This window comes from Vidua macroura, chromosome 4, assembly GCF_024509145.1.
Source record: "Vidua macroura isolate BioBank_ID:100142 chromosome 4, ASM2450914v1, whole genome shotgun sequence".
In the NCBI taxonomy this organism is placed as follows: domain Eukaryota; kingdom Metazoa; phylum Chordata; class Aves; order Passeriformes; family Viduidae; genus Vidua; species Vidua macroura.
In genome coordinates, this window is record NC_071574.1 from 68,933,390 (window position 1) to 68,958,358 (window position 24,969).

The 24,969-nt window shown below is 39.5% G+C and overlaps 1 protein-coding gene and 1 long non-coding RNA gene across 4 annotated transcripts; both read left to right on the forward strand.

Moving 5' to 3' along the window:
- Positions 1–5,205: 5,205 nt before the first annotated feature.
- LOC128806475 (inositol 1,4,5-trisphosphate receptor-interacting protein-like 1) lies at positions 5,206–6,887 on the forward strand. The gene has a single exon (XM_053976050.1). The coding sequence runs from the start codon at positions 5,557–5,559 to the stop codon at positions 6,688–6,690; it is 1,134 nt and encodes a 377-aa protein (XP_053832025.1). The 5' UTR covers positions 5,206–5,556; the 3' UTR covers positions 6,691–6,887.
- A 394-nt stretch (positions 6,888–7,281) lies between these two features.
- On the forward strand, positions 7,282–12,972 carry LOC128806593 (uncharacterized). Of its 3 annotated transcripts, XR_008436880.1 has the most exons (6): positions 7,282–7,538; positions 7,781–7,940; positions 9,062–9,168; positions 9,913–10,074; positions 11,082–11,232; positions 12,579–12,739. It is a non-coding gene; the product is annotated as an uncharacterized LOC128806593 (long non-coding RNA). The 3 variants fall into 3 exon arrangements; XR_008436879.1 differs by lacking the exons at positions 7,282–7,538; positions 12,579–12,739 and adding an exon at positions 12,879–12,972 and having other exon boundaries at positions 7,564–7,940; XR_008436878.1 differs by lacking the exon at positions 7,282–7,538 and having other exon boundaries at positions 7,564–7,940; positions 12,579–12,737.
- Positions 12,973–24,969: the final 11,997 nt, after the last annotated feature.

Consider the following 24,969-nt stretch of genomic DNA (forward strand, 5'->3'; position numbering starts at 1 on the left):
TTTTTCAGGATTTGAAAAACTAACTTAGTCTTTAAGTTTTGATTTTTAACATGACCTGGATTTTCATCTCAATAAGGACTGGTTTGTGGTCTGAAATCAACACAGAGTTAACTGGGTTCATGTGGGATTAGAAAGGAACCTTTCAGCTCTCCAGGTCAGTATTGATGCTGACCGTGGTGTAGGCTCCAAGTTATGGGATCCAGCTGCCAAAGCATTTCCTCCTCTCCTCCACAGAGCACTTAACTGTGATGGTTTATTTTTCCCCTGTGCTTGACCTGCACTGTAAAGGTCTGGATGAACCAAGTATCCTTTTTGGAGCTGTGTTGTTTGTGGTTTTCTTTGCAGTATTTTGCAGCTTTCCTCTTGCTTCTGTGTATTTTTCTTCTATGTGAAGAAAGGATGTTTCCTTCCAGGGAAAACAGAGTCCAGGAATGCAGAAAAATACATCTTTAGCCATGAAATATATTTTAACATAAATTAAGGACAGATTTTCCTCTCAAATGCTCTTTCTTGTGCTAGGAGGGATATCAGGGAACAGGACTTTTGTCCCTAGTCCTCTTTCCAGCCCTTGGGCTTCCTTTCATTTGGCTTTCCCTTCTTCTCCCATCTTTCTCTCAGGCAGTCTCCAATCTCCCATATCTTCCCTTAGGCTTTTCCTCCTTCATTAACAATTTTTTTTTTTTTTTAACAAAACAACCTTGTTCTGTGTGCAGCAGTACTTAACTTTAGCAACAGATTATCATTAAACCCAGACTAGAATTTCTTCAGGGCAATATTTCTGCCTGTACATGGTACTTCATGGTGCCATCCTGCATTACCAGTTCTTATGACTAACAATTTGAATTAATAATAACCGCATTGCTAATATCACTTATTTCACTCTATTTCTATATCTCTAGATAGCTTTTTTACTTTATTCTCTGTTTAAACAACCCATCTCCTTTTGTAAGACTATTTTCCATTCTCATGCATCATGATTTTAGCACTAATTATTTTGAACATATATATTCTCAAGTAAACTATCTATCCAGCAGGAGTTGGCACCCCCATTTAATTTTCATTTCAGAGCAGGGTCACTGTCAGCCATATTCTGAGTCAGCTCTGATACACTGAAAATGACAACTACAACAAGGAAAGCTGTCATGATCCAACAGGGATACTATTAATGATTCAATTATAAAAACACAGGAAGAATTTAATGAGCAGAAGGAATGTGGTAAATAGGGAGGCTGTAAATTAAAAAAAAAAAAAAAAAAAGTTTGTATCCACTGTAAGGAACTAAACTGATTAAAACACCAAAAATGCCTGAAAAGGAGCAAATCAGTTTGGACAGCTTGGCTAACAGTACAGTCTTGTTTCATATACACTGTAGATGCTGAGAAACAAATTGGTATTTTGAAGTATGGCAGCACAGAATTAGAATTGAAAAACAGCAGAATAACATCAATGTTATGCAATTACTGTGTGCCTGTGGTGGGGAAAGCAGAGTCTGGAGAGAGTTGGGGGAGGCAAACTGCACTAGTGTAAAAAGTTTTCAGACATAGTTTAACTCCTCTGGAAACCTGAAAGTAGAAAGACACATATTCTGGAGACAATTGTACAGGCAGAGAAAGAGAAGAGTAATGGTTCTCTATATCAGAAAGCAGGAAAGAATACAAACATTTTAAGAATCTATCGCTGATAGATTCTTAAGCTTCAGGATGCACTAGTTTTCCAAATAATTTCTGTACTGTTCCAAGGGGAAATAGAGGGTTTCCTTTTCCCCTGCATCCACAATGGGCCTGTTTGCTTTCATTCCTTCATGACCATGGACAGCACAAGTTTTCCTCTAAAAGAAAATTAATTCAAAGTCTACTGATCAATGCTGTGAGGTTTGCTGTTCACAACCTGTAAGGTAGAAATTGAGCAAAAATGTTATTTACTAATGAATTCTTCCTTCCTTTCTGTGGCTATGTCAGAATATGTTGTCCAGAATTAGATAAACTGATTTTTTTTTTTTTTTTTTGTTTGGACACAGATTTCTTGGACAATCTTTAGAAATTATGTTCAACTCCAGCCATGAATATAATATGAGATTTAAAACCAAATCAACTTCTCTTAGGAAAGAGAAAAAAAACTCCTCAAGTACTGGCACCAGCAGCAAAATAATAATTTCTTTTTTTATCAGCAATTTAAATGTTTGCATTTGTGTGTGGATGGATGGATGGATGGATGGATGGATGGATAAATAGATAGATAGACAGATAGATAGATAGATAGATAGATTAAAGTTATATCTAAGAATACATTAAAAAAAAGAAAAGATTGGATTTGAATGTTCAAATTCCATGAAGATACTTTCCATCAGGAAATTTTTTTCATCTATCCTAGACATCCACCATTCAAAGAGCAAACATTGGTTTGGCACATTTCATTAGCATATATGTGATGAAATACCTTAGAAATAGTTATGGCCTAGATACGAACAAATACAGTAATTAAATATCCTGAGGCAGATTAAGATGGAAAAGTCTGAATTTAGAATCCAGGAAAGGGAAAGAAGTGGAGGCAGTGCTAAATGCTGGAGGTTTTTTTGCATGTAGTTGCCTGGGGATGCACAAAAAAATCCAACAGAGTTATTTAAGTTAATGTTTCACATCAAAATAAAGATAACAGAATAAAATTATGAGGCCAGCCTTGCACAGCTGCTGTTTGAAAAAAGTGCATTGGGGTAGGAGCTGTTCCCTTAAATAAAAGCCTTTATGAAGAAATTGTACAGATGGATCCTTAAGTGAAGCTGAAGAGGGGAGTGGAATAAGAGACAAAGTCTTGACAGGGTTTTGTAAAACCAGGTATATATGAGGCAAAACTCTCCAGAAGAGCAGTTACCCCAAAAGGACTGAAGCAAGCAAACAGGATGTCCTGTTCTGAAGGAGATAGGAGGGAGAGCCTGAAGAAATCACCCTTCATACCATGTTGTGGCAGAGACAGAAACATTCTGGTTTTATTCATTCTTTTAAACCCTTTGGGGATTTCCCTTTTTATCTCTCTTAGAGGATACTCTCCCCAGGGTTTGCAATGTATCTTTATGTTTTCTGATTCTTCTTTATGAATGAACTGAGGGTTAGCCTTCATCTTATTTTCCACCAACAATGCTTGTGCTGTTGAAAAAATATGTTTCCAATCCATAATAGGGCAGTCTCAAAATTATAAAGCATGAGTGAAATAAGGCTAAAGGCAAAAGAACTTGCAAAAATTACAACTTCCAGTCTAGGTCTGGACTTCATGAAAATCAGGAGAGCTTCATTTACTGCCACATTAGGATGCCTAACTCTGGGACAAGTCTCCCACATTCTGTGGGTAAGGTTCTAAGGTTAGGTCAATGCTGACTTTCATACCAGCTAATAAGATGTTACTTCATCCCTAATGCGAATTTATATTGCCTTAAAATGGAAAGAAGGAGTTTGGCAACAGAATCAGTGAGGGCTTCAGGCAGAGCAGAGGGTGTTTCCTGTTGCCTACCCTTATACCTGCTTACACACATTTTCTGTCAGTCAAATTGCTTCTTCATGTTTATATCTTTCATGAATTTATCTCATGAGTTTGATCCACTGGCCAGTTACCTTAATATCAAGCCTAGAAGGATGAATACAGTTCTATAGAGACATTTTAGAAAAATATGTTAAATGACATCTTTTTAAACAGACACATCCAAATCCCTTCCTGCAGAAGCTATAAAATGTCCCGGTAAATATCAATACTGAGGCTGACACTGTGTGCTCAGCAGCTGAAAATGAGGCCTCTGGAAACACCTTTGTTGGAAACACTCCAAAAGGAACCATTTACCAGGGAAATGTTTTTTCTTAATGGGGAAAAACCCTCAGAAGAATTGGTGCATTCCTCTGCTGATGAAATATATTCTCCTTTGGTGACACAATAAAATTCAAATTTGACTGATAAAGTTAATGCAATAAATATGAATACAGGGAGGAAAGAGGAGAGACAGGGGGGTGGAGTAAGAATAGATAAAATTCAATTTCATGAATATCAATATATTTGTATATATCTCTACCAAATAGAAATAAAAAAGGGAATGAGTTTTGCATTGAGTCTACTGGGGAAAAAGACCTAACTGCATTAAGCATTAAAATAAGAATGAAAGGAGGGGATTTTTCATGGTGCCAAGTCTGAGAGAGCTACAGGACACATAATATCACCTGCTAGAAACATCATTATAGTAAGGGTTTTGTGTCTAAGGGGCTAAGCAGTGAAACAGCACTCAGACATCCTTCAGTGGGGGAAATTGGACAGGGAATGCCCTAAGCCTCCACTTAATGCAAATGCTGCAATTCCAAACATCCCCTCAGAATCACAGAAGCAATCAGGTTGGAAAAGATCTCTGAGATCATTAGGTGATCATTAGGTGATATCATGTTAGATGATCTGGTGGTCACCTAACACCACCATGGCACTGAACACCACATCCAGTCTTTCCTTAAACCTCTCCACAAACGGTGATGCCACCACCTCCCTGGACAGGCCATCCCAATGTGAAGAAATTCCTTCTGATGTCCAACCTAAACCTCCCCTGCTGCAGCTTAAGGCTCTGTCCTGTCATCCTATCACTGATTGTCAGGGAGCAGAGCCCAGCTCCCACCCCCAGATTTTGTATCTGCAGAGGACCTTTCAGTAAATCACAGGACTGATTTTACTCAGGTCACATCCTCTGTCCCTGAGCTGTGATGTCTCTACATACTGTGAATGTTGTTATCTCCAGGCTGATGCATTCACAGTCATGTGCACGTGTGTGAGCTACTTCTTTCTGACTGAAAACAATCAGCAAAAATAAAAATTTCTACTAATCCCATCTCTGTGGGACCACAGAAAACCCCTGACATTTGTCTGTAAGCTCTATTGTACATCTGGCCAGAACAATTCAGATTCACCAAAGACCTTGTGTGGGCCTGCTCTGTCCCCTCAGGACAGTCAGGGTCTGTCACTGACCTCTTCAGGTGTCAGCTAAACTTCACTCTTGGAGCTCAAGGCAGAGCTGGACATCTCATCCATATCCCACAGTATCACTAATACATTGTCTTAGCTCTTACACAAAATCTTTCCTTGTTCTGGGAAACTTGGCCTTAGTAATAAAGATAACAGGCAAGTCAGTGTCTCTGCTGATTGTCGATATTTATTAGATTTTGCAGAAACACGCACTAAATTTTATCCTACATAAGCCCAGGCTCAACTTAATCAAAGTTTAGCATGATCTCAAGGCTCCCCTCTGATTCTGTCAGTCTGTGAATTTTTTTTTTTATCTGATTTTTTCAGTACTTTGCTCTGTTCCACGATTGGGCTGGGCAGGATGAAGGTTGGGGAAAATGCCTAGGGGAATTTCTAAGCCAAAGCAAGAGATCTAATCCCTCTGGCCAGGCACTCAGGATGGGTCAGAGGGGCTCAGGGCTCTCTGTGGTGGCACTGGGGGTTTGTCTGCTTTGCCAAGGGACCCTGTGGGAGCTCCTGTGGGTCTCTTGGCATTCAGTGTTGTGATGCCCAGAACTCACTGAGCAGGGGGTGGGGATGGAGTCTGGGGCTTGTCAACCTCGTGATGTGGCCCTGGTGGCTGTGACATCGCAGAGAACAGGTCACAGTGGGAGCCAACACCAGGCAGCTCCTGTCCTGCTGCCCCTGTCTCGTGCTCCCTGTCCCTGCTGGCCCCTTTTCCCCCACCTGTCACAGGCCATGGCCGTGGCAGTCGCGTTCCTGGTGGCCGTGCTGGCCGTGCTGCCCAGGCTGACACACGACCCGCAGGCTGACGTGGCCACAGCACAACAGATGCAGCAGCGCAAGGAGCTCCTTCATGAGGAGATGACACGGCTGTGGCAGGAGGTTGAGCAGATGAGATCCCTGGAAGGAGCTCTTGTCCATTATGTGTTTAAGAACTGGCTGTTTTGGGCCACTGCAGCAGCCATGCTGGCGGAGGTCTCATGGCTGGCCTGGCAAAGGAAGCTTGCCTCCAGCAGCAATGATGATAACAAGGGGAAACAAAACCTCAACAGAGCATGCAGTGGTGCCAGGCTTTTGGCTGAGTCCACCCCGTTACCAGTGCAGGAGCTGCCTGACCCACACAGGAATCTGAAGCAGCTCGTGCATGACCTCCTGTGTATCAGCCGAGGGTTTTCCAGGAGGACTTTCATGCCACAGATTTACCCAGGCAGAGGAATGGATGGCAGCCATGAATCCTGGAGTATCTTCGAGAATAGAATCTTCTACCAGCTGCTCGTGTTCCTGTGGCCACCCCCTGGTCACGCTTTCATCCTGGAGCAGGACACTTTGAGGCAGCACCCAGAGAGGTGCTCTGACATCCGTGTGGTGCTGGAGTGCACGTGCTCCATGGAGCCTGCGATGGGATATTCCTCGTGTTTTGTCCATCGCTGGGGCAAGGAGCTGCTGTGGGATCACAAATCACTGGTCCTAGAAACCCTCTGCACGGGCTTCTACCTAAACGTGGAGCAAATCTCCATCTGGGTGCAAAACTTGCTGTGTGCAGCCTGGCTGCGTTTGCCTCAGTGGCCGCGCTGGCGTCTGACGCTGCTGCCCTGCTCCCGCTCCTGCAAGTTCCTGGTGAGCAGTCCCTCCGAGGAGCAGAGCTGCACTGAGATGTTCTTTGCAGTGCATGAAGGCAGAACAGGCAGCTTCGTAGTCCTGGAGTAGGCAGCAGCTTCCTCATGGATCATCTCAAGTGCCATCATGCAGCTCATACAGGACAAACCTCTTTGGCAGAATGGGCTTGGGAAAGACAGGTCCTGCTGGCCACCCTGATGGTCTGTGACAGGGTGCCTCACATGAGGAAGTGAGGGAAAGGCTGTGGATCTGGTCTGCCCAAATTCTAATAAAGGAGCAAAATTTAAGATTTTTTTTTTCCTTTTGACAAAAGCAAGAGTTTTAGCATTTTTATGGAACATTTAATGGAACATTTTATGGAACATTTCTGCTGCACAAAACCAGTTTATAACTGTCAAAATAAACCACTAATTAACAAACAGTTAAGTGTTGGTTGAGATTTTCCTTCAGTTCAGCACAAAAATGGAATTCTGCTTTGCAGTGTCATAATATTGCCAGCTTCTGTTTTTATTGACTTCCTAACTTCATAAGAACTTTCAGATGATATTGCCCATACATAAGGAATAAGGGAATACCCCAAATAAAGCACATAAATCACTGAATACTTGTTTCATACATTAGTCCAGACTTGAACAATAAGCAGAATAATCCATGCCTGAAGGACTGGATGCTGAGAGATGACTGCATTTCTTCCTCTGTGCTGATGGGCAAAAGGACTTTTGCCACAGGCATCATAATACAGCTGGGGCTGCATCATAATGCAGTTGAGCTGGGGCTCAACTGCCCAGTTGAAGTCTTGTCTATGAAGCATCTATTTTTTTCTCTAAGTGAATTAATGTATCATTTCATCCATTGTAAAGAATAATAAAGCTCAGCCCTTGCAGAGTGCGTTAGGGGGTTACACCTGCTGGCAGCACTGGCACATCTACATACTCATGGTGAGTACAGAGTGGAACACTCATGTAATGTCCTTACATTACATGAGGAGCAAGCTGCCTGTCTGAAAGGATATAAATGCCTGCAGAAATTCTGCAATAAAAGTCACAGTGCAGGTTTTGGAATACCGGGCAGGATATCTCCTGAAACAAATCACAGCAGACAGATTTTCAATACCTACTGCTCTGGTCAGGCCCAAAATAGCATTGTTGTGAAGCTGAAGTTCATCATTTGTCAAGCACAGCGTTCCTATAGTGGCTAGTGCAACGCAGTTCAGATTGTGAAATCAGCGCCAATGTGAGCCACAAGTTTGGTGCAGAGCAGGAAATTGGCATACAGGAAGAACTGCTTGTGACTGAACACCGCCCAGTTAAACTTCAGCTACCCTACAAAGAGCGCTTCAGGTGAGACTGTGGCTTCATTTCAGCACATGATTGCAAGCTGAGACACACCCCCTTAACTAGCATAAAACTGGATCAGGGCAGGTTTAGAATAGATATCAGGAAAGGTTGTTTACCCAGAGGTGGTTGGGCACTGGAACAGGCACCCCAGGGCAGTGGTCACAGCACCAACACGAGAGAGTTCAAGAAGCATTTAGACAAGGTTCTCGCACACATGGTGGGATTCTTGGGGTTGTCCTGTGCAGTGCCAGAAGTTATTCTACGATTCTATGGTTCTAAACTTCTAGCAACCACTAATAGGTAGGAATCATCAGGTAATTTCAATATACAGCTGGAGTTAGGTGATCTCTAAGGTCCCTTCCAACCCAAACCATTCCATGCTTCTAGGAAGCCTCGTTTTCAAGTCTGTGTTTCCCCCAGTTTACTTAAACCAGCCCTTGATTTTAGATGATTCAAGCCTATGATTCTTTTTCCAGACATGGTGGCATGCTTTGTTAGAGATCTGTATTAGTGTCTTTGAAAATCTGAGAACATCAGCCACATAAATATTAGAATATATATAGATGTATAAATAAAAAGGTGACGAAAATTAAAATAAAAATAAAAAGAAGGTTTCAATCTAAGAAAAAAAGTTCAGGAATACTCACAAAGATATGCATTTTAAAAAAAGCCTTACTGAGAAGTGAATCACAGAATCACAGAATGGCCTGGGTTGGAAGAGAACTTTAAGATTATCTCATTTCTTCTCCACTAATTCATGTTGCTCCAAGCCCCATCCAACCTGGCCTTGAACCTCTCCAGGGATGGGGCAGCCACAACTTCTCTGGGCAAATAAGAAAAGACAATAATACGCTATTGATATAGAGACCACGGTCAGAGTAAACAGGCAACAGGCTCCACTTCTTTAAATGTGTCACAAGTCAGCTTGCTAAGAGTTCTCTTATTTATCCATCAGCATGAACAACTCAGCCCTTGTTATGAGGTCCAAATTCCCATTTTAGAGCCCACAGGGGAGCAACAGCGACTTCTGCTGTGAGAGAAAATGCAGATCCATACAAAGAAAAGTGATTCCAGGCTGTCCTGTGGATCCAGCCATGAGCAGGTTCTCCACTTCTGTGCTTCAGGACATTCAGCTACTAGGACAGCAATACTGCCCAGAAGCTTTCCTACCATCTTCATTAGCTGTGAAGAAGCAGGTCTGACAGAAGCTCCCAGGCTGTGGAATCTGCCAGTAAGTCACTAATTGAGCTGTTACAAGCAAAACATCTGTAAACATCTGTCAAAAAAAAAAAAAAAAAAAAAAAAAGGCAAATGTGATTCAGCCACGGTGCAGATGAAGGGATAGATGACCTGCCAAGCTGTATTCTGTTCTCTTATAAAGGAAAAATCAAAGTGAGCCATATTGAGTGGCATGCAATGAAGGGTTTGCTTTATACTTGTCTTAGTTAAAAGCATAGGAATTTTTCTTATGTGAAATAGCTCTCATAGTCTATAGGTTGTTCATTAAATAAGAAAGAAAACAAACAAAAAATCAATTTGTGGTTTTTTTTTTTTTAATTATAGAGCAGAGGAATCGGGTATTGTTTTGGCAAGCACTGAGCATAAAGACAATTGTGAAACATAGTGGGACTCCTTTGATAAAATTAATGAGAAAGAAAAAGACATTTATTTCAGTTATCCAAGAATTTCTCCAAACCCAGTGAAACAAAATGCAAATAACTTTTTTTTTTTTTGTAGTGCTGTATCTGACTGTTGCACATTTTGTAGGTGTGAAGGTGCACCTCTTTTATAGAGAAGGGAAGATAATGAGATTTCAAATACCGATGCATGAATTCCTTCATTTGTGTTCTTTTACCAGTCATCTACACAACATTTAATAGAAAACTATAATTTTCCATGTCTGGAGAAAAAAGATTAACATCACTTGCCTCTTAAAGAGACCTGAAGAAAATGTTTACACTTAATTTCTTCATAGGAAGCAAAAGCAGCAGTCTGAGGCCAATGGAAAGATTGTCACATTCCAAGGAGAGCCCCTTCTGTCCACAACATCTCACAGCAGTGAGTCCTGGAATGGCAATTCAGAGCTGGCCCACACAGTGTATTAAAAATTGATTTCAGTTGAGATAAGACTGTAAAGGTGAGCATAAATCACACTCTTGAAACTGATATAAACATTTCATTAATTATCTGCTCTTTAAATGTGTAATGGTAGCACCCCTGGGATAGAAGGGGAGAATGGTGCCATCTGAAAATCCAAGTTCTGGCTGAGAGTACTTAAATAATGATTAACTGTGTTCATGTGGAAGTTATCTGGGGACATTGAATCTCTTAGTCAGACTTCCTGTGGTTTGCATGCCAGTAGTTTTCTGAAACACAGAATTAGGGGTGTGGGTGGCGTTCACTGGGAAGTCCATTTACATCAGGCAATTACTTTTTGAACAAAATCATACCTCTCATTTCACTGAGACCATGGAGGTGAGCAAATTGCTCTTTTTTTATAGGCACAGCTGAATTACAATCAGATTGCCCTCTGAGGAATGCAAGGAGGTTTTGATTTTCTTTTTCTTTAAATATTAGATTTTTATTAGATAAACTGAGTCACATAAAAAAGTGAGTGATAAAAATTCTATCAGCTATTGAGCCACAAAACCCAGAAATTTCCCCTTCTTTGTTCGTTTGCCCTGCTAATTATATAGATCTTAATTAAACAGGCCTTTGGAAATCAGTTGGAACATAGTAAGCAGACAAAGGATAAATCTACCAGGGAAAGAATCAGGTGCTAGCTGCTCTTTATGGCATCTACCAAACAATAACAAAGTGTGGAGGAAAATTTTCTTGACAAAAGGAATATAAAGAGTCTATAGATCAGCTGCCAAGAAATCTGTATTCTGGGTTTAAAAAAATCAAAGAAATTGAGCCAGAAGTCATCAGCTTTTAATTCTATCTCAGTCCTTGGGACTAATGTTTCTCACTAATTAAGCCCATCTGGAGTCCTGGAGTCAGAGGATGAGAAATATGGAGCACAGGGATTCTGGCCAGGTGAATTTGGGCATTGGAAGGACTGTCCATTCCATGGGCCAGCAATCTGGGAATTTGGCCTGACCTGTTCTTCATGGTTTTCTCTTTATTTTTTTTCCTCCCCAGCTATAACAGCCAAACCTCAAGAAAGGAATGAAGCGCAATTATCTTCAAGTTTTTATACTGATGAGAAAAAGCTACAAGGTCATGGGGAATAGCATAGGAAGAATTGTTTTGGCATGGAAAATTAAAATATAACAAAACTGCATAAGCCCTGGTAAGGCAGGTGCCTGTGTTAGCATTCATAGAAGGTTTCAGAAAGTGAGGAACAATGCAAACCATTTTAATTACAGCTGGTGCATTCTGGTGGAACATTAGTTTTACATCATGAAACCCACCATCACTTTCAAAGCTGTGAGGTTACTAAAACATTACTTTTCTGTTTAATTGTGATTGCCAAGTATGATGTGAATTTCCCCTCCTAATGCAATTTCATGCACCTTTAGGGCAGCATCTCTGTGAAAATTGACCTATAATTTGTGTGAAATATTATTGTAATATCCATGTTGGAAATGGAGCATAAAATTATACTAATATGTACACACAGGCCACATTTGCTTATTTTCAGGGCCTTGTTTCAAGACTATTGTTTTGTCTACTAGTTTTTTTTTTTCCAAATGAATATTTTTGCATAATTTAGTAAATATACGGAGTTCTAATTTGGATCTGAAAAAATTCAGATCACTATTACTCCATTGATATCAAAGCAAGTGTTTTAAGAATCAGACTCAGTTTATTAACTCTAGAGATATAATTTTAAGACACAACTGGATTCTTCAGTTTTACCTGTGATATCTGCAAACACCAGAGTTTAAATGTGTTACGTTTTTACCCTTTTTTTCTTTCATTTAGGACACTGAAATACTTTCTTCATTATTGACTAGTGGAGTTTTAGGACATTAAAAGTGTGGTCCCTGTAGGCTTTTATTTGTGGGAAATTTTTTAATTAAAAATAGAAATCTAGAATCATAAAATCCTAGAAGGATTTGGGTTGGAAGGGATTTTAAAGATTATCTGGTTTCAACCCCCTGCCATGGGCAGGGACACCTTCCACTATCCAGGGTGCTCAGAGCCCCACCCAACCTGGCCTGGAACATTTCCAGGGATGGAATGTCCACAGCCTCTCTGGGCAAAGAATTCTTAAATCTCTCAGTAACCAATGAGGAGAGACATTTGCTCTTGTAGGAATTCTCATCTTGTCATCTGAGCACACTCTGAATGAGCAACTTTTATTTCTCATGTTTAGCTCCCTAAAGTTGTATGAGATGAAGTCAACCAGTAATGTCCAAATCCACAGAAGTGTATAAATACTTGAGTCTAGCTGAATCTCATGAATTTAAGAGACTCTGTTTTTGGACCTGTGTAATTTTCTGGGAGAAAACTCCTAGCATGCCATAATTGTTATGCAAACCATAAGTCTTAACACTCTACAGCTGCTTGTAAAAAAACCCTGATGAGGAAATAAGTTAAGTCTGAGCAATATTTGCAAATCTCAGAGATGATATTAATTTTTGCAAGCTTGCCTAAAACTTATATTTGCTTATATTCCTAAAAATTCAACAGAAATAGAGACCCAGTGATCTCTTGAATGGCTACAATTTCCAAAGCCTTTTTCTGCCTTCGGAGAAAGTTTCTGCATATCACAGCAAGGCTGCAATTACTCCAGCACTGCAGAAATGTGCTCATGCTAAAGAAAGAGCCTAATTATCCTCCTATTTCCAGCTTGTCTTTCTTGGTACAACACTTGAAAGTTTGTGTCAGAGCATTGCCTGTAATCACACATGATCAGTTTGGGTCTATCTTTGGGTCTCAGCACCTGTATTGTGTTCCTGAGTTAATTTGAGGGGACGTTTTATGGTTCAGGTGTCTGCATGTTGGACCTAGAAGACTCAAGGGAGTGAATGGATGATGTCCACATTCAGTCAAGCTGGACAGGAAGTAAATATTTGCAAGAAATAATTGAATTAAGAATAAATAATGTGAATTATAACAGGAAAAGAAATTTTATTAAATAGGTTAGTTCTTGACAATGAGAAAGACAAACTCCTCTATCAAATCATCCCTGTGGGACTGTAGCCCAATGCTCCTTAGGGTGAAATCCTCAAGTTATGGACATTATTTTCTGTTTAAGAAGTTTATCTATGTTCTATGTCACCAAAATATTTTAACAATGTGTTACTCAGCACTTTTTTTTCCCTGTTTCAACAATATTTAATCTTAACTTGGACTAAATTTAGGACACTTTAAATGAAGAAACCTTTTTCTCTGTACAAAGCAGAACTGTCACTGTAAGGTTGGAGAGCAGCTCAAACACTGACCCAGAGACAAAATGATACCCTGAGAGAGAATCGCAAAGCATTTTTTCTGTCATATCTGCTTCCACATCAGATTTTAGGGTTGTCTCTAAATTTGTGATTTATCAACTGACTTGTGACTAAACAAAGATGAACATAAAGCAAAACTTTCGAACTGCTTCTGAACTCAGACTGATCAACTCCTTCAGACCTTCAATCTTGGAGTATAACTCAGAAGAATTATAAAAAAAGGAAGGAGCTTTTCAGCACAGTTAGGAAATTGGTCTTCCTATATTCTTAATCTTTAGGCGTGAAAGCTTTTTAACCTGCTCCATCATTTTAACTGTTTCCATCCTTTCCCACATCAGCATTGTTACCAAATATGCAATGCATACATACACAAACAAAGTATACTGAAATCAGAGGTAATTTATAAATTACATTACTGACCAAAACAGTCTTTATGGAAATCCACATAGTTGGCCATGTTACAAGAATTCAGTGGACCTTTCTGAGGGGCAATAGAATTTAAAATTTTACATGTAACAAATTGATTTTATCTCAGGTGTTTTAAATTCGTCACTACTAAATGTCAGTTGCCTGTTGAATAGCAAGTGGGATCCTTAAGGGGAGTCAGTTAATCTTTGTGGTGAATTATTATTTATATAACACTCAAATACTGTTAGCCTCTACACAGACAAGGATTGTGAGGACAAGTCCTTGCCTCACAGAGTTGAGACTGAGAATCTGATTCTGCAAAATCATTCCCACATGGATTTATTGAATCAAGCAGTCTCACTGAGCTCAGGGTTAAAATTCTTCTATACATTTAAACACACAAAAATTTTTGTATATGTATTCAAAAGTATCACTTGAATCTATTTTTTATTCCATCTCTATTTAATTCCACCTCTGTTTTATTCTCTGTTTAAAACACCTAGACAACGTTTTGGAACACAACAAATAAATTTGTGCCTTGTAAGTCTAATACTACAATCATCTTCTTTGTTATTGAAAAAAATGAAATAGGAAGAAGCTTCCTACAGTCAAGAGAAATTACAATTATAGACATGCTTGGACTTCACCTTGAGGGGGTTTGCACTTTAAGGAACAAATAACATTTCTCTGACATTCAAATAACAAAGGTGGATCCAGCACATATTACTGAATGACTGAAATCCTGGATCCTTCCCCTTCCTATCTTACCCTATATTTTTTCCTGCCAGTAAAGGCATATATTTCTAGTTTGATGGCTGAAAGCCAATCCCTTTAAATCAATTGGATCCTTGACATGAATATAAGAGGAATAGGCTTTAGCCTTGAGACTTTCGAGACAGGAATATATCATTATTTAAAGCCATCTCTGCAGAGGAAGTGGTTCAGGTGTTCTGATGTGCTTGTGGCTGAACTGCCAGACAGCAGACATTGAACCCCAGAACTCTGGATTTTAGAACTCTCCTGCCTGAGGTAAGGAAAGCTCCTCTATTTGCTCATTGACCTTTGAAGTTGGGCCAGCCAATATCAGTAGGGGAAAAAAGACACCACAGCAGATGGGCTACAAAGGCCAGCACCAGCTTGGAGACTGTGCTGAGACATTTTGTATTAACCAGAATTGTGCTTTAAAAAGCAGAAGAGAAATGAGAACCTTGAGAACAAGCAGCCCTGCAGCCACTGCAGTTAAAGTGAGGAGAGAAGGGGAAGAAGGAATTGTTGGGGGCTGTATTCCCATTTACTCCAGCACTTGTCTGCATGTCTCTCTTCCCTGGTGGGATGGGAGCAGTGATGCTGCTTTGCTCCCCTGGGTTCCCTGGTTTGTGAGGTCCTTCCTGCAGCTCTTACAGGTTTCTGGGAAGCTGCCACATCAAAGGAACAGCTGTGGTTTCAGAGGGCACAGCATAAAGGGGGTGGTGCTGCAGGAATGGATATCTCCAAAACTGCCCCTACTCAAATCTGTGTCCAGAGAATCATGGAATAATTAAGGTTGGAAAAGAGCTCTAAGATCATCCAGCCCAAACCATCACCTAGCAGGTCCACCACTGAACCATGTTTTAAGCACCTACACGTGCTTTGAGCCCAAAGCAACAATCTCACTATTTCACCTAAGGCAATGTTATTTCTTTACCAGTACCAAGGGAAATAAAATTAAATTATAAAGAAGTGAAGCCGTTCAAGTCCCTTGGGAGGCATCAAGTCCACTCTGAGAATCTTTTGTGCAAACCATCTGAAGAAAAACATTAGAGGCATTAGTTAGATAATGGATACACATATGCTGGGGTGTGTGAGTTTATATAAGTTCATGCACATCCACACATCCAATTCTAGACCTTTTATTCAGACTTTCACATGCAACATATTTGAGACAGTTATTTCCACATAATCTCTTTTTAAGTAGTGCAAATTATGATATTCAATGGCCATTTTTAATTTTTGGATGACAGCCTGCTTTCAGTAGAAGATGTTAATGTAATTAAGTGCATGCAAAGCAGAAGGAGAGGATACTGGAGAAATTAGAAAAGAGTAATTTTTGTGCTATCACTGCAAAGCAAATAAAAATAGTATTTCCTTTTCATTTATGAACAACAAAAAAATATATCTTCCCCCACGCCTGGCAGTCTAAAATGTACCTTATTGTTCAGTCCCCCTTTTGTACTCATTTCCTTCTCTCTTTACTCCTTTGGCTTTGTGTTTTCAGCTGGGAGCCATCCTACCTAGTAGACCACTCACATATTTATAGCCTGGCAAATTGATTCATCCAGGAACTGAAGTGTTGTCTGAGAGGCAGAAAGATGGAAAGGCACCTAGAATGGAGTATGGTGCCTAAACCAGTCTGCTGCTAATGTGGGCTTGGCCAGCTAAAAAGTGCAGTACCACTTCTGCTATGATAAAAGTGAATATAAATCCCGTGGGCTATCTTCATCTTTTTATGCATTTATCTTCTTTTTCTTTAATAAAATGTTTATTCTTGGCAATTAAAACCTTGAACTCTTTGATTTGCTTCTGTTAGACACTACATCCTCTACAGTGACATGAAATGTTCTTCTGGACTCTGAGATTTAATGCAAAAAAAACCCCTCTCAATCAAAGGACTTGGTTCTTATTCTGGCTGCTGGCTGTAACTTACTGAAATTCATAGGGCAAAGTTGGGTCTTTGAAGAAATGTTCACTAATTTAAATAAATCAAGAACATTGGAACTGTTAAACTTGGCATTAAGGGTTTCTGTCGGTCCCTTTGTTACCCAAATGGGATTGATCCTCCGGGAGGAAAGGTCAAGGCTAGGTGAGAGTCTTAGTCAAGGAGCTGAAATTTCGAGGGCTTTATCTGCATGTGAATAGCTTCTCTTTCACCCTCAGCACTAATGCTTTCCATTTGCAGCTGTCTGCCCTGCAGAGATGAGCCAGCTGTTTGTGAAGCCACTGCTTGAAATGACTGCCCCAGATATAAAGATAAACCAGCACTTGGGTTGTGTTAAAAGCCTGAACTCCAGTGGGGTCAGCAGTTGCTCCACATGTAAATCAGTTTTCTCAGAAACAGAAATGGGGTCAGTGAAGGGTCCTGGGGGAGTAGCAGAAAGGGGACCACCACAGATGATTCATGGTGTATTATCATTAAAATGGGTGATCTATGCAGAATAGAGATGAGACAGATGAATGAGATGAAATATTATGAATATTAAAGAGATAAGTACACATTTATGTATATTAGAGCAGTTAGTATCACTCATTTCTAAAGAGTGTCAAAGGTTGTAACGGAGTAGTTAAAGGCTGCTGCCTTCCTTTTTGGTGAACTATATTTGCATATTTATTTTGCAAAATCTCTTGCAAATTAATTTGGGTCTACCAGACAAAAAAGAGGAAATGATGAAGTTTGATAATGGTGGATGCAATGAAAAAATGAACAGACAGACATACTTGTCTAAATATATTTATACAGATGAGATTTGTCATTGTTTTGTATTATTTTGAGCATTCTATAAAGAAAGAGCAAAAAAACCCCATATATAGATAAACCTTGCTAAACAATAAAATTATCCCTGTAGCTGTAGCTTTGTGACAATATGTTCACACATTTTTGGGATAAATGTTAGGGCTGTGTCTTTTAGGTGATAAATATGATCGAGTCTTTAGCATTAGATAAGATTTTGCTTATTTTCTGTGAAATAAGATTAGCACTGACACCAGTGAACAGCCCAACACAGCAGCATTAACAGCAGTGAAGCTGCTTCTATTGCAATCCTGACAATCCCCATGTCCTGCAGAGAGCAGCAGCTGCTGTGAGAATAGTGGTGAACACAAATAAAATGAAAGTGTGGAATCCCCTGTATGAAAGGTGGTGTGTTTTCCATATTCTGACATTTTACACACACCAAAAATATGCTTTATACAATGAATATATGTAAAGAGTCTTGGGAAGAATAATCTGACTGAACAAAAGGTTTGAATTTTTGGGCTGGCAGCTAATGAGGGATTGCCCCATCCCTGGAAGCGTCCAAGGCCAGGTTGGAAGGGGCTTAGAACAGCCTGGGAAAGTGGAAGATGTTTCTGCCCATGGCCTTTTACTTGGGCTGGCCACAATAATGTTTGCCACCTATTCTTGTTAACAAAAAATTGAAACAGAGTCACGTGGGTGAAATCTCCAAATAATTTAACATTTCCAGTGCCACTTGATGGAATTAAAAACAAAATAAACAACAAAACAAAGAACTTATTGAGATTTGTAATTAGTCCCTTTTCCTGTCTCATTTATATATAGAAACATATCTACGTAGAGAAGTTTAAAAATAATGTAAAATAAATAAAACTGGAACTGCACCAGGTTTTAAAATGTAATTATGATATGCTCTATAAATTTGAAATTCTGTTGTGAAAGTACATTTGTTGTTCCATCAGTTTTGTCACTTGTACTTTGTCATGTATATTATCACGTGATAGAGAAAAAAAATAATATAAAAGTTTGACTTTGAAAAAGTAAAAATGGGATAAAGTACATTGCTCTCTTTCCTCCTACCCAAAACGTCAAAGGAAAAATCAACTTTTTGTTTTTGAATCATTCCCATTTTGATGGAATTGTGGCTTCAAAAAGCAAAAGGGTTCTGTCAAAGAATTTCATGCTGGCTCTATTGCTAAATCAGTCATTTGAAATTAGAAACTGCATTATGAAGGAGCCTTTCAGTATGATCACACACTAACTCTGGTCGGGTTTCTGAGTTTGTTTGCTTTCTTGAAGAATCCCTGTCCCTTTGAAGGTGCAAACTGGAAAGTGGCTGTTTCAGACACCTTCTTCTTCATTGTTTAAGTGCATTTTCTATCTAATTGGCCTTGAAGATAGAACTACTAATTACTTACTAGACTGTTCATGTTTTTTCAGCAATCTTACATCTGTGTTTCTCATGCAAAACATGAAGAAACTTTTGTGACTTCCCCAAGAAATAAGCAAAGGACTGGTTTTCAATTATAAATCTAAAGTACTAATAGATGAAAATATAATTGATCATTTGGGAAGTCTAATTTAAGGAACATAGTTTTGAAGTTATTAGCACTTTGGAAACTTAAAGCATAGCATTTATTTTATCTCAAACCACGATTTAGAGTGCACAATTCTTCTGAAATTTAGACACCAGAAAATGAGGCTCAGAGCACAGTGAAATTTTAATTTAAGTATTTTGAAAGCTTCACAGTTTATTTCAGGAGGAGGTTCAGCACCAAAAGAAACTTCCTGCCCAAACCTCCTCTTGCTGCTCCTCATGGGAAGCGATGAATCCTCAGGACAGGCAGAGCAGGAGCACACCTTGTTGTCTCACCTCAGTTCCCAGCTTTTGCGAGTGCATGTGTGGCTTTAATAAAAATGTTGGCAGACTGTTTTGTCAGTGAATTGTGCCATCCTACAGCCTCTGAGGAGTGACACACCTGTCATTGGTACCTTCCTAAATATCATCATTTTGAGACAAGAATAAAACCTACAACTGCTGCTATGTCCATTAGAAAAGAAGGTAACTTCAGAAGTGGAGAGGCATTTAGGGTAGAACCAGAAGTCCTTGTTTCTGGACAATGTGGAAAGAAGACAAATGGGCTTTCAGTAAAATCAGTAGGATATCGATTTTAGGACTTCTTGACTCAGCAGGTTCTAAATTTTTCTTTGACACAGAAAGTTGTGAAAACAGCCTTTTTAGGTTCAGGAAAGCTTTGTGAGCAACAGAGGCTGAATGAAATGGACTTGGATATAGTGTCTAACATCACAAACCAGCTGGAGAAGGACATGTGAGAAAAGCCCAGACCACCTTAAGGAATCTGTCATATTGCATAGTCCTGGACCAGATGGGCTGCTGCTCTTGTCAGAAACACATTTCTCATGTTCTCAGAGATAAACTGTTGTAATTCTGGCTTATTTGAGCCACTGTGTGGACTTTTCATGTGGACAAAGTCCCATGGTTGAGTGCAAGCATCTTTCATTACAAATGAAATTTGCAGCCATTTCTTGGCTAAGCTATAGCACCTCATCTCTTCAGAGGGTTTGCGAGGGCAGACAGGAAATTACCTCCACTCAGAGGACAACAATACCTTATTGTAGCAAGGAAACTTGGTTGCAGGTGAATTTGAACAGAAAAGATCCCATTTGTGCTGCATCCACACAGGTGAACAATCCTTCCCTCACGTTCTGGGGCACGTGTTGATGTGTATTTTGTGCATCTCAGCAATGACAAATTCTCTCTGTTGCACAGCATTGAGGAATTCTCAATATTTTTCCCGAGATTAAGTAATGAGAACCAGCTCTCTTTGCAGTGCCCCTTTTCAGTGCACTGAGATTTGTTCATCCCTTCTTGAAACAGATAGAATAATTCTTTCAGGAAGACATTTAAAGACTCCAAAGGAGCTGGTTCTTAATCTAGCCTCAGTCATCTGTCCTTGCTACTCATTATAAATGTAGTTAAAATGCTGTAGAGTCTTTATAATTTTATAGCAAATCTTTTCCTTAATGACTCAAAATTTTTCTCTCACAAGCAAAATACTCCAAATGTATCTGAGTTAACTTCATTCTGTTTTGATTGGATTCATCCACTTCTCTCATTCATTTATACACTGTTGCAATTCAGCCCTGTTTGCTGCAGTTGCTGCTCACTGCATTAGTCCAAGAAGTCAGCCAAAGTACTTTCTTTTCTTTTTACTAAATGACATATAAATAAAGCTGTGTAGTCATATATGCAGATGATCTCAGTTCTCACACCAAAGATTTATATTGAGGAGTCAAATGTGTCTGTTATTTTTTCCAGTGCAATATACAGCATGTGGAAGATTTTAATAAAATTTTTGCAGAAGAAAATTGAAATATTTCTCCTTCTAAGTAAATATTCCTATGGACAATGTTTGCAATAGGTTCTTTTTTTTTTTTTAATCCCTCCTCCAGAAGCAGTACTTTACAAAAGCATTTGTTGTTCCATTACTTTATATAGCAGTTGAGAGACCATTACACAATTCATGGCAACTCCTTGCCTTGCTTTTTGATATAACTCTCAATTACCTGCTTTCACAAAAATGAATATACAGTGGGTTCTCTGGCCAGCTCCTGTGGTTAGTAATCATCAAATCCAAGAACATTGCAGTGGTGAATACTATAACTCCATCTCTCACTCTTTTCTTTTTTTTTTTTTTTTTTTTTTTTTTCTTTTTAGAGGTTTCCTGGTCATATTTCTTGTGTCAGCTACCTGCAATCTAAATTCAGGGACAGTTCCATTAAAATAAAACCTGGTGCTAAAATTTTGTTGGAAAACCTTGAAAATGTGTTTTGATATGAGAGGATGAGGACAAGAATGAGAAGGAAGGTGTCTTAAATTTTTCTCAGCAGATTTTTCCCAGTTTTCTAAACATCCATTGAATACCATGCAAAGAGCCCTGGGAGGCTGAAATCTGATTTCCCACGGGGGCTGCTCTGTGATGCTGGGAGAGGTGTTGGTATGAAAAAGCAGAAATCTCTTCCCAAGATGGGCATGAGTCTGTTTTTCCCCGACTGATAGAAATGTCCAGGCATCTCTTTGTGATACTTCCTCTATTTTTTTTCACAGATTGTCTCATTTCTTGGTTCATTGCTCACTGATTCTGCTCTTTCCATGGTTAATAAAGAGTAATCCCTTATTGGAGAGCATTCATTGCTGCAATGCCCTGTTGGTTGTTTCAAGCCATTTCTGCACCTTTTCTCCCTTTGATGCTGTACCTAAATACATTTCTAGTAAAGGAACAACACCTCTGTCAACAAGCCAAGAATACCACTCACATTATCACACTGGTCTAGTAGCTCTGGAAATATCAGTGATTTTAGAATTAGAATTTAGGCCACAAAATTTTTTTTTTTTTTTTTTTTTTTTTTTATTTTTTTGCTACCCAGCATGTGTTAGCAGGCATCATTTGATTGCAGCAAACAGGTTACTCTAAGAAAAGACAATGCAACTTTGTCTCTCCCTCCACTGAAAACTCAATGAATTGCAAAGAACTGAATTGCTTTCAGTGATGTTGGGGTTGTCACCCATGCAGATGAAATGGGCTTCAGCCTGATTCATGCAAGGGTTTATCAGCATTTTGTGCCTGGGGTTGCTTTGGAGATTGCATCAGGGAACCACCTGCTGAGTGCAAGTGAGGAGTGCCTGCCCTGCTCCTACCCCTGCATTCACTCTGGAGCTGCATTTAGAGATGTTCACCAAAACTCCTCCCATTCACAGTAACAGGGTGAAGAAAAATGGCAGGAAAAGTTCTCTATTGATAAAAAACGAGCTATAGAATTTCTTTCCTAGGGATCAAGAGGATGTGAGATAAAATGTACATCCTCTATCTGATTCCAAGTGCTGTCTGGAGTGTATTTAAAGAATCCTCTGATTTCACTCCACCACCACCAGCCCAAATTGGCCCTGAGAAGTGAAGGACCAGCCATCAGTTTTGTCACAGCTCTGTCCACACTGTGCTGGCTCCTCTCCTTTCCTCCTCTACCTCATCCTGCCCACTCCTGCAGTGCAGGAGGGATTCTGCCAGGGTCTGTGTGGCAGCTCCTCATCAGCAGTACGGGCACTCTGTGTGGAAACTCCTCTCTGATGGATCTTCCTACTCCTACATCCCACCCATTCCAGTGGGATCCTCATACAGGGAGCCTGGCAAGTACAACAGGAGGAACCCTCCTCCTTCACACGCCTTTCATTTCAGTTTCAGAGGAGCAGGAGTGTGGAATTATAAAGACATAACACAAATCTCTCTTTACTTTAGTCTTGATAAATTCACATGACAACCTGAATGTTGTTTGATCTTCTGCTTTGTATGGAGACAGCTGAGCTTTGAAATTGCTCTTTAACTTCCAGCTTGATTTTCTTTATGAATAAGCAACTGTCACCAATTCCACCACTGAAAGCAAATTACCCTGAGTAGCACTTAGGCCTTGAGGAAGTGAATGCTCCTGGACAATTTTCAGGTATGTCCTCATGAAGGCATCACTGAGTATCTGTAGCTACAGAACACTTGAATAATCTTACTGGGAATATCAGTTATGTGCTGCAAATTGTGAGATAAAATTGGGTTAAAGCAAAGAAGCCAAAAAAGTTAAAGGAGTTGCCTACACATCTGTCACTGAATACCAGCTCTTGATGCTTTTGCAGCTCTCTCCCATCTCTGGTTGAGTACAGACAGTGTTCCACGTGCAGCTATTTGGTATTTGCAAAAAAAAAAAAAAAAAAAAAAAAAAAAAGAAAATATATATATATATATATATATATATATATATATATATATATATAACTCCTGCAGAGAATTAGCCACTTTGCATTCTCTTTTAATTCAGTGTTAGGCCACACCTCAGGAAAGTTAAGGCTTTACTTTAGTCTGATGCAAAAGAGGCACGGAGACTGTTAGAATAACTTAAAAATTACCACAATTTGAGTAAGCAAAGGGCAGGTACAGAAAGAGCTGCTACAAAATACACCTTTTTCTAATTGCTTAAAATTATTTTTTAAAACTTATGACACTCAAAGACCTGAGTTTGTGCTGCTTAATTTACATCTGAATAGAAATTGTAACTGCAACATTAGAAAGGTATTTACCACCACGATTGCCAGTCACGCTACAAGTTGCAGGCTCTAACACAGACATAAGGAAACCAGCAAAGCAGATGGTGCAAGATTAAGGAACTAATCCATGCAGACAAGCTCATATTTCCCTTTCTCTTTCCATTTCATCCCAACTTTTCACTTTGATCCTTCTCAATTCATGGTCTCATTTTGGTTTTTGGTAGTAAAATCTTCAATGCTCACTTGTTAAAACTCTGGTATATATAGTGCTAAGCACATCTGTCAGGACATTATAATACAGGACAGAAGTAGACTTAGGGCTGCAGTAAATCACTCTAGATCTACCAAACCTGTTAAGACTGCTAAACAAATTTCAAATTTCTGGCAATCTAGCCCTTCCATTTTAACATCTAGTTTTCCTTCATTTAAAATAGTGAAACAGGATGAATCAATATATAAAAAAAAAAAATCTGTATGTGAGACTTATAGAAAGTAATTGATGTAAATTACTGTGGGTTAAAGTTGTCTGCACTGGATCTACCTGACACAGAAGTGAAGGAGTTTGAATGACTACATATAATCAACCTTCACCAGGCCAGAACTCAGAAAGCAAGAGGTTCCCAAACTGCCTGCAATGCAGCAGCCTTTGCTGCTCCTGACCCATTTAGGTGTTTACAACTTTCTTCTCCCCACTCCTTTCTCTTTCTCATCCACCCTCTCCCCCCCCCCCAAAAAAAAAAAAAAAACACACACAGCTTCCGTCCCTTCCCCTCATTTTATTTTCAAAGAATTAATAGGAAATTTTGCCCATGGGAAACTCAGTAAGAAAGTGGCCAAAGTCCTGTTTCCCAGCTGTTTCAAGACCTAACCTGAGGTTCTGAGTGACTGAGCAGCAGTTTTATTTATCTGTCTGCTGTCCAGCCATCACTGCACTGATTTGCACAGCTCTGTGAGTCAATTAACTGAAGCAGGTAAACTTTCCTTCTCACCCCACTCTTTAAGGCAGGATCTTGATTTTGTTGTATTTAAGTTATCTTCATTTGACATCCAGGCTACTGTGGTGTAATGCCTTTGTGGGAGGTCAAACAGCAGCAAAGAAGAAAATCAAAGAGAAGAGGGAGGAAAAGAAAAAGATATGCTGAGGAATAGATTGCATTAATGGGTGTGTTATAATCATTCTTGGCATGTGAGGCTTTACACTGGGGAAATGCTCGATATAATGCAGCTTTTCATGCAGTAAGAAGCAAATGAAGGATGAAGCCAGAGAGAGAGGTTGCTAATAAGTACCTTTCATATGCTGCTGCCCATGAGGCTGCTGCATTGATAAAGTGCTTTACTCCCCCACAAAAGCTTAAATGGGTATATGTAAAGATTATCATAGTGTTTTGTAAGAAAATATAGAAAATAATGGAATTAAGTGTAGACCACTTAATGAAAGGATGAATGTAAAGAGATGGCTAAAAGGAAGAGAATAATGCCTCTGTGAGCTGAATTTTTAAGAGAACCTCTAGCAAGCTAAACACACAACAAAGATTTATAGTGTCTGGGAAATGTGAGTTCTTCTCTAGCATTTGTGGAATTTGAGTTCTTCTCCTGGATTTGCCACTGATTTTTTTTTTTTTCCAT

Excerpts from the sequence above, each read along its gene's own strand:
- LOC128806475 (XM_053976050.1), top strand. The coding sequence starts at position 5,557 with ATGGAGTCTGGGGCTTGTCAACCTCGTGATGTGGCCCTGGTGGCTGTG.